General features: G+C 51.7%; 1 protein-coding gene across 1 annotated transcript in view; it reads right to left on the bottom strand.

The window, feature by feature from the left end:
* Window positions 1-16,286, bottom strand: part of LOC119955579 (hemicentin-1-like) — a 291,695-nt gene that overhangs the window by 37,212 nt on the left and 238,197 nt on the right. The window contains 5 exon segments of the mRNA XM_038781912.1: window positions 1,931-1,990; window positions 6,420-6,657; window positions 8,059-8,180; window positions 10,987-11,124; window positions 14,357-14,506. Coding sequence (XP_038637840.1) covers window positions 1,931-1,990; window positions 6,420-6,657; window positions 8,059-8,180; window positions 10,987-11,124; window positions 14,357-14,506 — 708 coding nt within the window.

Raw genomic sequence — 16,286 nt, 5'->3', positions numbered from 1 at the left:
ACCTGGGACCCTGGAGCTGTGAAACCATTGTGCCATCCACAATGCTACCGTGCTGCCCATTGGGTAGCCTTCTCAACGAACAGTCGCAACTATTCGTCTATTTTATTCCCCAATTCTCCAATTTTCAACCTTCCCTGAAGGGATCTGCTTCCAGCTTAACCCAGAGTCTGTCTGGCGTGTCATCTATCATCACTGTCTCTCCAGCTTGCTTCGACGTTACTGCTTGACGTGGTCCTTGATTTGAATGCTTGTGTCTGGTCACCCGAGCACATCCCTTGCCTTTCTCAGAGGCGATTCAATTCCTCGAAGTATTCAATGAAATCAGTTCCGCATCTCTCCTCTCATCCCCTGAGGGATGGTAACTGCATTGTGCCACATTGTGCTGTCAATTGATCTCGCCCTGCCCAATACGCTCTTGTGACCACAGGGGGTGTCCTTGGTGGCTCCCGGGCCATCCTTCCATCCATACTTCTTGCAGAGCTTGGGAAGTTGTTGGGTTGTTGGCTTGATTTGAGCAAGGCGCTTGTCTGTCAGATTCAATGTCTTAACTGGGTTGATGAATCCAGAGCATGTCGAGCTGAGGCTTCACGTTGGAAGGTTTCATATTCTGTTGCAGCATCCTCAGCTTCCTTCACGGGGAGACCTGCTCCCAACCCGCAGGCCGACGATGGACACCCTTTCCCAGATGGCACCTTCCTCAGCAAAGTAACATTTTCTGCTGCCGCTTTGGAGCAGATCGTAGCAGATTGAGAAAAAATGCTTTGAAGTGGCTTTTGGTCAGTCTCCACTATCACTTTGCCTCTCCTGAGTGGGTATTGTTGAAAACGTTCACAAGCAGGAACAATAACCAGGCACTTGTTCTCAATCTGAGCGTAGCGTCGTTCAGTTTGAGTTAACCCCCCCCGATTGCTAATATGACGTCTGTCCTTGCTGCATTGATATTGCCCCTAGGCCAGATTCGCTAGCGTCACTCTGCAAGTTGACTTCTGCCGGCATAATACTGTCGTTGTCGCTGGTTTGATTTTAGTGAACGCCACGTCTCACCCTGAGCAGCGGGTTTTCGGAATGGTTCACACTCCGAAGACAAGTTAGCCAACAATGTTTGCTGAATAGGTCACAAATCCAACCAATCATTGCGCTGTTTTTAAACTCCTGCGTGGCTGCATTACCGCTCCAGCTCTCACCTTGCCAGGATCCAGGCGAGGGCCTTTTGCTGTCGATACATGAACTATGTACTTGATTTCAGGCAACGTCCAAACAATCAGGAAGGAAAATGATCAGGGCGGCACGGTGGCACAGTGGTAAGCACTGCTGTCTCACAGTGCCAGGGACCCGGGTTCGATTCCGACCTTGGGCCTGTGTGGAGTTTCTTTTTAAAACTTTAGATTACCCAATTATTTTTTCCAATTAAGGGGTAATTTAGCATGGCCAATCCACCTACCCTGCACATTTTTGGGTTGTGGGGGCGAAACCCACGCAAACACGGGGAGAATGTGCAAACTCCACACGGACAGTGACCCGTGGCCGGGATTCGAACCCAGGTCCTCAGCGCCGTAGGCAGCAATGCTAACCACTGCGTCACCGTGCCACCCTGTCTGTGCGGGGTCTGCACGTTCTCCCCGTGACTGTCTGGGTTTCCTCCGGGTGCTCCGGTTTGCTCCCAGTCCAAAGATGTGCAGGTTTGGTGGAATAGCCATGCTAAATTGCCCCTTAGTATCCAAAGATGTGCAGGTTAGGTGAGGTTACGGGGATAGGGCAGGGGATTGGGCCTAGGTAGGGTGCTCTTTCAGAGGATCGGTGCAGCTTCGATGGGCCGAATGGCCTCCTTCAGCATTCTATTGATCAGGAATCTATTAATCACTTAAGGATCAGGTATTATCTTCTCTAATTCAGTCTGAGTAATTATAATGCTGAGCAAACTGAGACTCACCTGTACAGTACGAGGCTGCATCAAGTACAAAACCCCCTGGACAGTGACCCACATTGGAACCTGAAAGACAGAACAAGAGGCATTGAAGGAGGAATGGAATGACAAAGGCTGCCCCTCCCCCATCCTGTAAACATACCAACATCCAAATTAGGAGCAGTAGTAGGCCACTCGGCCCCTCGCGCCTGGTTTGCCATTCAATGAGATCATGGCGGATCTGACTGTCACGTCCCAGCAAACCCCGATAACCTTTCACCCCCTTGTTAATCAAGAATCAATCCAGCTCTGCCTTAAAAAATCTTGATGTGGAGATGCCGGCGTTGGACTGGGGTGAGCACAGTAAGAAGTCTTACAACACCAGGTTAAAGTCCAACAGGTTTGTTTCAACACGAGCTTTCGGAGCCCTGCTCCGAAAGCTCGTGTTTGAAACAAACCTGTTGGACTTTAACCTGGTGTTGTAAGACTTCTTACTGTACTTAAAAAATCTTCAAAGACTCTGCTTCCACCGCCTTTTGAGGAAGAGAGTTCCAGAGATTCACGGCCCTCCGGGAGAAAACATTTCCCCGTCATCTCGGTCTTAAATGGGCCTCTTATTTTTAAACAGTGTCCCCCCAGTTCTAGATTTTCCAACAACAGGAAACATCCTCTCCACATCAACCCTGTCAAGAACCCCAGGATCTTATATGTTTCAACCAAGTCGCCTCTTTTTCTTCTAAACTCCAGCGATACAAGCCCCCCCTCTCTAATGTTTCTTCGTAAGACAGCCCACCCATTTCTGGTTTTAGTTCAGTAAACCTTCTCTGAAATGCATCTAGTGGGCAGCACGGTAGCCTTCTGGATAGCACAATTGCTTCACAGCTCCAGGGTCCCAGGTTCGATTCCAGCTTGGGTCACTGTCTGTGTGGAGTCTGCACATCCTCCCCGTGTGTGCGTGGGTTTCCTCCGGGTGCTCTGGTTTCCTCCCACAGTCCAAAGATGTGCAGGTTAGGTGGATTTGCCATGATAAATTGCCCTTAGTGTCCAAAATTGCCCTTAGTGTTGGGGGGGGGGGGGGGGGGGGTTACTGGGTTATGGGGATGAGGTGGAGGTGTTGACCTTGGGTAGGATGCTCTTTCCAAGAGCCGGTGCAGACTTGATGGATTGGATTGGATTTGTTTATTGTCACGTGTACCGAGGTACAGTGAAAAGTATTTTTCTGCAAGCAGCTCAACAGATCATTCAGTACATGGAAGAAAAGGGAATTGAACAGAATTCAAGAAAATACATGAGAATACATAATAGGGCAACACAAGATATACAATGTAACTACATAAGCATTGGCATCGGATGAAGCAGACAGGGTGTAGTGTTAATGAGGACAGTCCATAAAAGGGTCATTTAGGAGTCTGGTGACAGTGGGGAAGGCAGTGGGGAATGGCCTCCTTCTGCACTGTAAATTCTATGAAATTCTATGATCTAGTGCATTTACATTTTTCTTTAACGATGAGACCAATACTGACACAATACTCAACATGTGGTCTCACCAATGCTCTGAATAACAGAAGCATAACCTCCCTACTTTTTATATTCAATTCTCATCACAACAAATAATACCATTCTATTAGCTTTCCTAATTACTTGCTGTACCTGCTTACTTGCTGTGGTGATTGTCCCTTTAAGGGCAACACAGCAGAGTAAGGGTCACCTGGTCTGGGTGACCAATTGGGACTCAGAGTGGGGAATCACCCCAGGTGCAGGAGTTCTCCTAGGGCAGAGGTACTTTAGAGGTGGTTGCTGCTGCTCTTGAAGATCAGTAAATAAATCCCTTTTTGTTCACTAATGAGCATTTAAACATTAAACTTAAACATTTACCGAAAGATAAGGTTACATACTGTGGTAAAATGAACAATGGCTGGAATCTTAGGCCTGATCTTAGGTTCTGTCTTCACAAATGAGGATACAAATCAGATCCCAGAAATGTTGGAGAATGAAAGGTTTAGTGAGAGGGAAGAACTGAGGCAGATCAACATTAGTAGAGAAATGGTGCTGGGAAAACTGATGGGATTGCAGACGGATAAATCCCCGGGGCTTGAGAATCTGCATCCCAGAGTGCTTAAGGAGGTGGCTCTGGAAATAGTGGATGCATTGGTGGTCATCTTCCGGGATTCTATAGACTCTGGAACTGTCCCTGCAGATTGAGGGCAGCTCACGTCACTCCGATATTCAAAAAGGGAGGTAGAGAGGAAGCAGCGAATTATAGACCAGTAAGCTTAACATCGGTAGTGGGGAAAATGCTTGATTCCATTATCAAGGACTCTATAACGGAACATTTAGAAAGCAGTGGCAGGATCAGTCAGTCAGAGTCAGCATGGATTTATGAAGGGAAAATCATACGTGACAAATCTGTTGGAATTCTTTGAAGAGGTAACCAGTACAGTCGACAAGGGAGAGCCAGTCGATGTGGTATATTTGGACTTTCAGAAGGCATTTGACAAAGTCCCGCATAAGAGATTATTGTGCAAAATTAAAGCGTATGGGATTGGGGGAAATATATTGAGGTGGATAGAAAACTGGTTGGCAGAGAGGAAACAAAGAGTAGGGATTAATGGGTCCTTTTTAAATTGGCAGGCAGTAACCAGTGGGGTACCAGAGGGATTGGTGCTGGGACCCCAGCTATTCACAATATATATTAATGACTTGGATGAGGGAACAAAATGTAACATCTCAAAGTTTGCATGTGATACCAAATTAGGTGGGAGGGTGAATTGTGACAAGGATGCAGGGATCCTACAGCAAGATCTGGGCAGGTTGGGCGAGTGGGCAGATCAATGGCAGATGCAGTACAATTTGGATAAGTGTGAGGTTATTCACTTTGGAAGCAAAAACAGGAAGGCAGATTACTACCTGAATGGTTGTAAATTGGGAGAGGAGTGTGCAGCGGGACCTGGGTGTCCTTGTGCACCAGTCACTGAAGGTAAGCATGCAGGTGCAGCAGGCGGTAAAGAAGGCTAATGGTATGTTGGCCTTCATTGCGAGAGGCTTTGAGTATAGAAGCAGGGATGTGTTGCTGCAATTGTACAGGGCCTTGAAGTGGCCACACCTGGAGTATTGTGCGCAGTTTTGGTCTCCATTTCTGAGGAAGGATGTTCTTGCTCTCGAGGGAGTGCAGCGAAGGTTTACCAGACTGATTCCAGGGATGGCGGGGCTGTCATATGAGGAGAGTCTGACTAGGTTGGGATTGTTCTCGCTGGAGTTCAGAAGAATGAGGGGGGAATCTCATAGAGACTTATAAAATTCTAACGGGACTAGACTGGGAAGATGTTACCAATGGTGGGTGTGTCCAAACCAGGGGTCACAGTCTGAGGATTCAGGGTAAACCATTTCGGACAGAGATAAGGAGACATTTCTTCACACAAAGAGTGGTGAGCCTGTGGAATTCATTACCACAGGAAGTAGTTGATGCTAAAACTTTGAATATATTCAAGAGGTGGCTGGATATAGCACTTGGGGAGAATGGGATCAAAAGCTATGGGGAGAATGCAGGATTAGGCTATTGAGTTGGATGATCAGCCATGATCGTGATCAATGGCGGAGCAGGCTCGAAGGGCCAAAAGGCCGCCTCCTGCTCCTATCTTCTATGTATCTATGTATACAGAATTGGATACTTTAAATTGAAGCCACAGTCAGAGGCAACGCCCTCCTCACACCTGATGGGAAGTCAAACAGCCAAACTCCAAGATACTGGACAGGGACTGACAGCCGGGGCAAGTCTGGGCCTGTCCTGTAAACAGGACATTCAAATGGATCGATTGTTGTGGATTGTCCAGATGAAGCCAGACTTTCTGGCACCCAGATTTCCCGCCGTTTTCTTATATGGGATAAGGTTACATGCGGACAATGCATCTGAGGATGGAGCCCTGAGGGCGTGGGTGGAGTGTGTGTGTGTGTGTGGGGGGGGGGGAGCTCCTGGTGTCCTGCAGAGTTGCAATCGACAGCTCCATTGAGTGTTGCGACCCCCACCCAGTGACCTGATTGGCTGAGGGCCAGAGAAACTTCTGGAAGGCCGCGAAGATGGGGATCGGAAAAGACACCCAGGACCCTCCCCAGCGAAAACCCAATGGTGGACCAGAGAACAGACGGAAGAGGCGAGCGAGACCCACCTTCGCAGACCAGGGTCCTGAGACGATGGAGGCTCAGTGGATTGGACCCGAAGCTTGGTCAGGTTCATCGGCTGGGGTGGTATTTGGATTTTGGGCAGATTACATTTGGGATAATTTGGGAGAATAACTGTTTTATTGTGTTTGTGAATAAACACATCAGCCATGAACCTCTGATTGTCCTTTGTTCATCTCGCAAGTAGGGGAACAGTTTTAATAATAAACGGGTTGTAGTGTCTGATAATTTACAGATAACAAAACAAAATGTTAAAAAATGAAGTAATTCTAGGCTTGACAGAAAACCACGGGGTGCTCGCGATGCCTGTCAATCCAGGGGTCCCTGAAGCAATGCTCACCTTTCTGAAAGGAGGTTGTGATCTGAAAACCCAGCTCCTCGGTCTCCTCATCGTAGTGGACAGAGATATACTCGGCCCTCAGTACCTGGAGGAAGGAAGGCTGACGGCCCAGCCCAGACTCATACTCGACGGTGTGGTTACATTGGAAACTGAGCGGGGATCCATCTTGAAAGAAGGTTTGTGTCGACCAGGCGTAGATCTGCCCCGGGCCCGTTTGAACATAGTTTTCACTGAAATCCTGCATTTTGAAAAAAAAAGGAGTAAATGTTTGGACTAGAATTCAGTCAAAAGTGCGGCATTAATGTAGTCACTAAAACATTTCCAATTTTCTTCCTGTCGGGAAATACTTTTTTCAGTGGCCACAGGGGAATCCAAACGAGAGGCGTGAAGAAACCTTATTTTATTAGAAGCTAACTATATACACAATACTCCAGATCCCAGCCGGGACTATTACCGCTCGACTCTCATCTGGGCCAGCTTTAACGCTGGAGTCCGTTTACTAGGCCCTCGCCCCTCAGCAGGGAAGCCCGTATTCATCGAGGCTCATGGGAAGGAAATTGCTCCGTCTCCTAAGGTCTCGTGTGGGTTGTAACAACGCTCTACCTTGATCTGAGGTCTGCTGCGACATCAGATTTTTTTAACGCAAGATGCTTTCTTCTTCAGTTTCTTCCCTTCTCCTCTCCCGTGATGGTGAACTGCCTTTGGTTTGACCGAAGTGATGGCTTCTGCAGGCAACTACAGTTCATTGTAGTTTTGAGGGCAGCACGGTGGTTGGCACAATTGCTTCACAGCTCCAGGGTCCCAGGTTCGGTTCCTGGCTTGCCTGTGCGGAGTCTGCACTTTCTCCCCGTGTCTGCGTGGGTTTCCTCCGGGTGCTCCGGTTTCTTCCCACAGTCCAAAGATGGGTGGGTTAGGCAGGTTGGTCGTGCTAAATTGCCCGCAGGTTCCAAAAAGGTTGGATGGGGTTACGGGGATAGGGTGGAGGTGTGGGCTTGGGTATGGTGCTCTTGCCAAGGGCCGGTGCAGACTCGATGGGCCGACTGGCCTCCTTCTGCACTGTAAATTCTATGATTCATGACTGAGCCCCAGCTGGGAGTGGGGTTGGGGGGCTGGGCCTGGGAGCTCGGAGTTGGAGTAACTAAGATTATAACGGGAGTGTAAATGTTCTGAATCCCCACTTTCCCTGATTCATGTTGAGTTCCTGAACACAAGGTCATTGTTGGGGGTGGGGGGGGGGGGGGGGGGGGGCACACGGCATGGGAGGGCACCAGGACCACTCCCATAAGGGGAGGGGAAAAGATGAGAGGGAGATTTGCTGCCCCTTCCCTACAAGAGCTCCTCTCAAGCATTTCCAAATGTGCAGAGTAGCATTGATGGAGTTGAGGGGGACACGATAGTTAGGCACGGCTGGATTGAGAGCTGAGGAACATCAGGGAAGAGAAAGGGAAGATAAACATTTGAAACAGGTGAATGTGGCCCCCAAAAAGGACAAAACTCAAACCTGATAACCAACCTACAACTTGGGAATGATATGGTGCTTAAAATCTGCTCTTCTTAGCCAGGCCCACAGTTGGTTAATGCTGGTTAACCATGAAAAGCTGTCTGATTAGGAAGCAAGCGGTTAAAGAGATCGACCCACCTTCACAGTGATGTCTGCACTGGCTATGGTTCTGGGGACATAACCGTTGATCACAATGTCGAACAGGAGTGCGCCCTCTGTGTCCACCCCCCGGGCAATGTGCGTCAATCGCAGGATCTCACCTGCAAATCAGAAGCTGCAATCAGTATGCCAGGCTGCACACGGTGGCTTTGCCCCAGTGCCAGGAACGGACAAATGTGGGCTAATGAGGGGAAGGTCAGCATTAATTTCTTAAGGGAAAATCACATTTAACTAACTTGCTACAGTTTTTTTCGAAGAGCTAACAGAGGGCTGATGAGGGCAGTGCAGTTGATGTGGTGTACATAGAATTTCAAAAGGCATTTCATACAGTGCCACATAATAGACTTCTGAAAGCAGCGCCAGCTCATGGAATAAAAGGGACAGGGACATGGTGGATAAGGAATTGGTCGAAGGACAGGAAAATTAGTCAATGGATGTTTCTGGGGTGGAGAAAGGTGGAGGAAGGTTTGTGGTGGAGTTCCCCAGGAGTCAATGTTGGGACCCTTGCTTTTCCTGATATATATTAATGACCTGGATCACGGGGTGCAAGTCAAAGCTTGCAGTTGATACAAAATTTGGAAACATTGTGAACTGTGAGGAGCATCGTGCGGACATGGACATGTTGGTGGAATGGGCGGACTGGTGGCGGGTGAGGTTCAATGCGGAGAAATGTGAAGTGATTGATTTTGGTAGAAAGAACCTGGAGAGACAGCAGAAAGTAGGGGATGGACAAACCTGAAGGTAGTGCAGGAGCAGAAGGCCTTGCTTGGATATGTGAATAAGTAATTGAAGGTGGCAGGTGTGGTTGAGAGAGTGGTTAGTGAGCCATCCAGGTTTTATTAATAGGAGCATAAAGTACAAGAGCAAGGAGGTGATGTTGCACTTGTATAAGACACTAGTCCAGGTTCAGCTGGAGTACTGCGGTCAGTTTTTAGGCGCTAGATTTTAGGAAGGATGTGGAGGCATTGGGGGAATGCAGGAAAGATTCATGAGAATGGCTCCAGGGATGATGAACTTCAGTTATGAAGATTAGGTTGGATGCGTGGGGACTTGGGAGAAAACCCAGAGGAGATTCAACAGGAATATTCAAAATCAAAAGGATTGGGAACAGTGATATGAGGGGGAACCTTTTCACACAGGGAATGGTTAGGGTTTAGGCTCTGACTGAGAGTGTGTTGGAGGCAGGCTCACCTGACGCATTCAAAAAAGAATTAGACGGGTATTTGGAAAGAAAGAATGTTGCAGGGGAAGGTGGGAGGATGGAACTAGGCGAGTTGCTCATTTGGAGAGCCGGTGCAGACACGATGGGCCAAATGGCCTCCCCCTGTACTGTAATAATTCTATGATAATGGTCCCTGTTGTGAAGTTCTTGGGACAAAAACAATTCTATATTCAGCCAAAGACATTTAGAATTAGGACCACATGAGCTGTTAAACATGGATCCTTTGTTATTATTATTCTCTTCCCAGAAGACTCCCCCTGCTGGTACAAGTATGTTTGGGAGCCTCAAGTAGACAAAATGCACAATGCAATTTTCAATACACTTCAGCAGTCAGTCATATTATGCTTTTTAGCAATTAACAAAAATGCAAGTTTCAAAGACATTTTGTAATCAGAAAGGTTAATCTGCTCTGTTCCATTTCAGTGATGTGTGCTAGTGTCAGTTATTACAGCTTCTATTGCACTTATTACAAGACCCAGACGATAATACCTCAGTCTTGTTATAAGGATTTCACTTTGATCATGGCAGGGACAATACTGGGATAAACTGGGAAAAATAAAATATGAATCAAAACAATTGTTTCACACCTGGGGCGCGATTCTCCGCTCCTCACGACGGGTGGGAGAATCGCGGGAGGGCTGGGCGACTCACGACACCCCCCCCCCCTGGCACCCCCCCGCAATTCTCCCAGCCCCCGCTCGCAGAATCGCCGCTCGCCGTTTTTCCCGGCGACCGGCAATTCCCCGGCCCGGATGGGCCGGCCTGACGTTCCCGACCTGTTAACGCCGGCGGCAACCACACCTGGTCGCTGCCATCGTGAACATGGGCGCCAAATGCTCGTTTGAAGCTTGTGGGGGGGCGGAGAGGGGAGTGAGCACCACGGCCGTGCTCGGGAGGGGACTGGCCCGCGATCGGTGCCCACCGATCGTCGGGCCGGCGTCTCAAAGCGACGCACTCTTTCCCCTCCGCCGCCCCGCAAGATCAAGCCGCCACGTCTTGCGGGGCAGCGGAGGGGAAGACGGCAACCGCGCATGCGCGGCCGACGTCACTTAGGCGCCGCCGTCGCGTCAAGGCCCAGCAGCCGAGAGTTACGGAGCGCCGCTCCTAGCACCCCAGGTGGGGGTGAATAAGGTGAGAGGAGCGGCCTCCAAGGCCGTCGTGAAACTCGGCCGAGTTCACGACGGCCTTCCCGATTTATCGCGGGAGCGGAGAATTCCGCCCCTGGTACTTTGTCCACTTGAGGCTGCCGTATACACATATACCAGCAGGGGGAGTCTGCTGGGGAGAGAATAATTATAAGGAAGGATCCATGTTGAACACTCTTAGTCGTAAGATCCTAGATTCAAGTCCCATTTCAGAACACAAGCACAAAAATCAAGGTTGGCATCCCAGTGTGAGACTGAGGGAGTGTTGCCCTGTTGGAGGTTCCGTATTAATCAACATCGCAAAAACAGATGATCACACTGCCGCTGGTGAGAGCTTCCTCTGTGCAAATTGGCTGCCGTGCTTCATACATGACAACAGTGACTACGTGTCATGATGTACGTCTTTGGCTGTAAGGTGCTTGGGGACGTCCGCTGGTCACGGAGAGTGCTTGCTCCGCAAAGTCTTTTTTATTTCCCCCCCTTTTTATTTCCCCGCCGGCCGCTGCTGCCAGTGCGCCCCCTGCAGTTCCGCTCACTCACCTGTCGCAAACTCCATTTGTGATTCTTGCCTGAAAACTCCTTCAGTGAGTGAGAAGCCATTCACTGTGCCAGGGGCAGGATGGGCCACTGACCAATAGACGGGGGTGAAAATCGAGACAAGCACGTTTACCAGAGGACCTAGAACGTAGCACGCAGCAAAGGGAGACAAAAGATTTACCTTTTAAAAAAAGTAAGCATAATAAATACAATAAACGGATAAAATTAATGAATACCATAAATGAATAATAATTGATTTTAAAAATATTACTTAGAAGTAATAACTGAAATATACGATTCTCCGCAAATGCGGAGAGTCGTAAAGGCTGCCGTGAAACATGGCCAGTTTCACGGACTCGATTCTCCCCCCCCCGGGCGGGGCTAGCAGCACGGCCCCGTGAAGCACGGCATCGTGGGCTTAGCGACCGTCGCTAAGCCCGCGCGCCAAGGATCACGGCGGCTGACGCGCACGATGACATCAGCCGCGCATGCGCGGATTGGACGGGTCCAACCCGCGCATGCGCAGATGACATCATCGCGCATATGCGTCAAACCTGCGCATGCGCGGGCCGTCATGCCCCTCAGCCGCCCCGCGGACTGATCCAGCGGGGCGGCGGAGGAACAAAGAGTGCGCGGGGTTCGGACCCGCTACCCGCGATCGGTGCCCACCGATCGCAGGCCCATGCCACCCTTGGCACGGCCGTGGTGCGGCCGTGCCAATCGGTGCCATGGTTGTCCAGGACGGCACTTTACGGCCGTTTTCACGAACGGTGAGAGCAGGTGTGTTTGCGTTCGGCCCATCGGCCTGGGGAGAATCGCTGTTCGCCATAAAAAACGGCGAGCAGCGATTCGTGTTGTGGGGCGGCCGTGGGGGGGTGGGGGGGGGGGAGAATAGCGGGAGGTCGGGAAAAATGTCGGGAAGGCCCTCCCGCTATTCTCCGACCCGTCGTGGGCAGCGGAGAATCGCGCCCATAAACTCTGGAAATGCTCAGCGGGTTTGGAAGTAACAGCGGTGAAGGAAACAGAGTTAATGTTTCAGATCAGTGGCCATTCGTTGAATATGGAAGGGGGGAGAGGCTGAGGAGGGTATACAGTCCTGGGGTATGACACACAGGCCGGGGAACATACGCAGGCTAGGGGTATGGAGGGGCAGGTGGGGGTGGTAGTGTGTTATGTAGGCCATGGGGGGGGGGGGGGGGCGCATGCAGCCTTTGGGTACATTTATGCTGGGAGGAATATGTAGGCTGCAAGGGGACAAACAGGTCGGGTGGATATGGAGGCTGGGGAAACACATGTTGACTGGTGTTAGCAGACTGGGGAGGGTATGTGCGTCATGGGGGGGGAGGTGTAATGAAGTGCATAAGCAATTCTGTATGTTAATAGGTTAGACCTCCAACCAGCAGGTGGCAGTGGAGTAACACCATGGGAATCTGAGTGAGGAGTCGGCGTGGATACGTGTTTTATATTAGCTCTCGTATTTTCATTGTTAACAGTTTACAGCTCGTTAGTAGTATTAATATTATTTTCTACTCACACTATTGTAATTTAATAAATCTTAACTAGACCTTCTTTAGTCAGACCATAGACATAGGAGCAGAATTAGGCCACTCGGCCCATCGGGTCTGCTCCGCCATTCAATCATGGCTGATATTTTCTCATCCTCATTCTCCTGCCTTCTCCCCATAATCCCTAATCCCCTGATTACTCAATAACCTATCTAACTCTGTCTTAAAGACACTCAGTGATTTGGCCTCCACAGCCTTCTGCGGCAAAGAGTTCCACAGATTCACCACCCCCTGGCTGAATAAATTGCTCCTCATCTCTGTTTTAAAGGATCGTCCCTTTAGTCTGAGACGGTGAATCCTCTGCTTCTAGTTTTTCTGATAAGTGGAAATATCCTCTCCACGTCCACTCTATCCAGGCCTCGCAGTATCCTGTAAGTTTCAATAAGATCCCCCCTCATCCTTCTAAACTCCAACGAGTACAGACCCAGAGTCCTCAACCGTTCCTCATACGACAAGTTCTTCATTCCAGGGATCATTCCATTAAGGGCAGCACGGTAGCACTGTGGATAGCACAATTGCTTCACAGCTCCAGGGTCCCCGGTTCGATTCCGGTTGGGTCACTGTCTGTGCGGAGTCTGCACGTTCTCCCCCGTGTGTGCGTGGGTTTCCTCCGGGTGCTCCGGTTTCCTTCCACAGTCCAAAGATGTGCAGGTTAGGTGGATTGGCCATGATAAATTGCCCTTAGTGTTGGGTGGGGTTACTGGGTTACGGGGATAGGGTGGAGGTGTTGACCTTGGGTAGGGTGCTCTTTCCAAGAGCCGGTGCAGACTCGATGGGCCGAATGGCCTCCTTCTGCACTGTAAATTCTATGATATCTATGACCCTTTCCAAGGCCAGCACATCCTTCCTTAGATATCATAGATTATCATAGAATGTACAGTGCAGAAGGAGGCCATTCGGCCCATTGAGTCTGCACCAGCCCTTGGAAGGAGCACCGTATCCAAGGTCAACACCTCCACCCTATCCCCATAACCCAGTAACCCCACCCAACACTAAGGGCAATTTTGGACACTAAGGGCAATTTATCATGGCCAACCCACCTAACCTGGGACCCAAAACTGCTGACAATACTCCAAATGGGGTCTGACCAGAACCTTATACAGCCTCAGAAGTACATCCCTGGTCTTGTATTCTAGCCCTCTTGATATGAATGCTAAATTCAATCATTGCAACGCCCAAGAACGTAACGGGGGAGGGGGGCACACACAAGCTTGTGGGGCGGAGGCAGCGTTATACACAGATCAAGGGGATACACAGGCTCAAGAAGTGGAATATGCACATGAATACATCGGTTGGACAGTGGACTCAGGTTTCACCTGCTAACTACCAGCTGGATACACAGACGGCCTGACTGGGGCGCTATGATCCGTCCCCTATCCCTACTGAGCTAGGGAGAGAGGGGAAATAAATCATCTACAGTTCCCATTCCGCATCATTCTTTAAAAATCCCGGCAAAATATCTACCAGCTGCTGGGTGAGGACAGGGTTGGGATTAGCTGGGATTCCACTCATGGTTGAATGTCCTGCCATGCCATAGAAGGGATAGCAACGTGGACAAAGGAGAAGACCAAGACGGAGTTGATGCTAAATAGGAATCTTCCGGAGAGGCGAGGAGGGCTTCGGCCGTGAAGAAAACCGTCTATTACAGATCGTCAAACCGTCACAGAGAAGTCGGAATAGGAGAACAAGATTTACAATGTGTGTGTGCGGAGGGTGGAGAAGAAAATATCAAAGCTTAACAGCGAGCGAGGGCCACCAGTTTCTGGCAAAGGGCCGCCGGTGCCGACAGCTGTCAGTGAAATACCAACCGATTGAGCTCGGAATGTTCTGGATGTTTGCCTGAACAGTTGTGGTGCCTGCGGCTGAGTTTTCTGTGATGTTCGCATCGAGGAATGCGACGCCAAATTCTTTGTCATTAATGATCCCGATCACACTGCCCCTGGCTCTCCCTGGTATACCTGAAATGAAGGAGACGACACCTGTTATGTGGAGTCCAAAGCCCTGTCGGGAGACAAAAGGTTTGTTTCTTTGCTGGGCGGTGAGGGGATTTTGCCATCGCAGGAATCCGGTGTTAGCTTCAAGCACCGCACACAGACGGTGCGCAGCGTAAAGCGTCTTCAACTGGACACTCTGAAACTCGGGGGCATGGCCTCGGGGCAAGGGGTGAACCATTTAGGACTGAGGCGAGGAAAAATTCCTTCACTCAGAAGGTTGTGAATCTTTGGAAATCTCCACTGTCGAGGGTTGCGGACGCTCCCTCACTGAGACAGAGATTGACCGATTTCTGGGGGCTATGGGGGCATGCACCTCGGCTGTCCTTTTATCTAATGGAAACATGTAAGTTCCTGAGGGTAATTGTCAGGGTAGATACCAGGAGGCTATTTCTACGTGAGGGAGAGACTGGAACCAGGGAACACAGTTTAACGATCGGAGATTTGCCGCTTTCAGTCGGAGTGGGGGTGGGGTGGGGAGGGGAGGGGAGGGGAGGGGGGTGGGGAGGGGGGTGGGGAGGGGGGTGGGGAGAGCTGGGAAACTTTACTCTCTCCAGTCTGTGGAATCCCCTTTCCCAGGGAGCAGTGGGGCGGGGCCATTGGGTATAGTCAAGGAACAGCAAAACAGGTTTTTGATAGACAAGGAGGTCAAAACCTATGGTGGGGCGCGGGTTGGGGGGGGCGGGGGCAGACATCAGGTGGAGTTCAGACACAATCAGTCATGAGCTTACTGAATGGCAGAGCAGGTTGGAAGGGCTGAATGGCCTCCTCCAGGTGGGGGAGGGGGGGCGAGAGGATGGGAGCAGGGAGTTGTAGTAGAAGATCAGTTTTTTGTTGTACGGCCTGGTCAAGCAGGCCCGACCGACAGTGTGGTCCACTTCTGCTCCTAGCATTTTTCTACACATTCCTAATGTCTAATCTGCAAGAAGGCAGCACTGACAGTGTCGTGCTCCCTCCACGCTGCGTCCCTCCGCATCGTGCTCCCTCCACGCTGCGTCCCTCCGCATCGTGCTCCCTCCGCGCCGTGCTCCCTCCGCGCCGCCCTCCCTCCGCGCCGCACTCCACCCGCGCTGCACTCCCTCCGCGCCGCCCTCCCTCCGCGCCGCCCTCCCTCCGCGCCGCCCTCCACCCGCGCTGCGCTCCCTCCGCGCCGCACTCCCTCCGCGCCGCCCTCCCTCCGCGCCGCCCTCCCTCCGCGCCGCCCTCCCTCCGCGCCGCCCTCCCTCCACGCCGCCCTCCCTCCGCGCCGCCCTCCCTCCGCGCCGCCCTCCCTCCGCGCCGCCCTCCCTCCGCGCCGCCCTCCCTCCGCGCCACCCTCCCTCCGCGCCGCCCACCTCCGCGCCGCCCTCCCTCCGCGCCGCCCTCCCTCCGCGCCGCCCTCCCTCCGCGCCACCCTCTCTCTGCGCCGCGCACCCTCCACGCCGCCCTCCCTCCGCGCCGCCCGCCCTCCTCGCCGCCCTCCCTCCGCGCCGCCCTCCCTCCGCGCCGCCCTCCCTCCGCGCCGCCCTCCCTCCGCGCCGCCCTCCCTCCGCGCCGCCCTCCCTCCGTGCCGCCCTCCCTCCGCGCCGCCCTCCCTCCGCGCCGTGCTCCCTCCGCGCCCCACCCCCTCCGCGCCGCCCTCCCTCCGCGCCGCCCTCCCGCCGCGCTCCCTCCGCGCCGCCCTCCCTCCGCGCCGCCCTCCCTCCGCGCCGCCCTCCCTCCGCGCCGCCCTCCCTCCGCGCCACCCTCCCTCCGCGCCACCCTCTCT

The sequence above is a fragment of the Scyliorhinus canicula genome, chromosome 21 (assembly GCF_902713615.1).
Source record: "Scyliorhinus canicula chromosome 21, sScyCan1.1, whole genome shotgun sequence".
NCBI lineage: Eukaryota > Metazoa > Chordata > Chondrichthyes > Carcharhiniformes > Scyliorhinidae > Scyliorhinus > Scyliorhinus canicula.
Note: the sequence above shows the minus strand (reverse complement) of the source record. Positions and strands in the feature narration are given on the sequence as shown.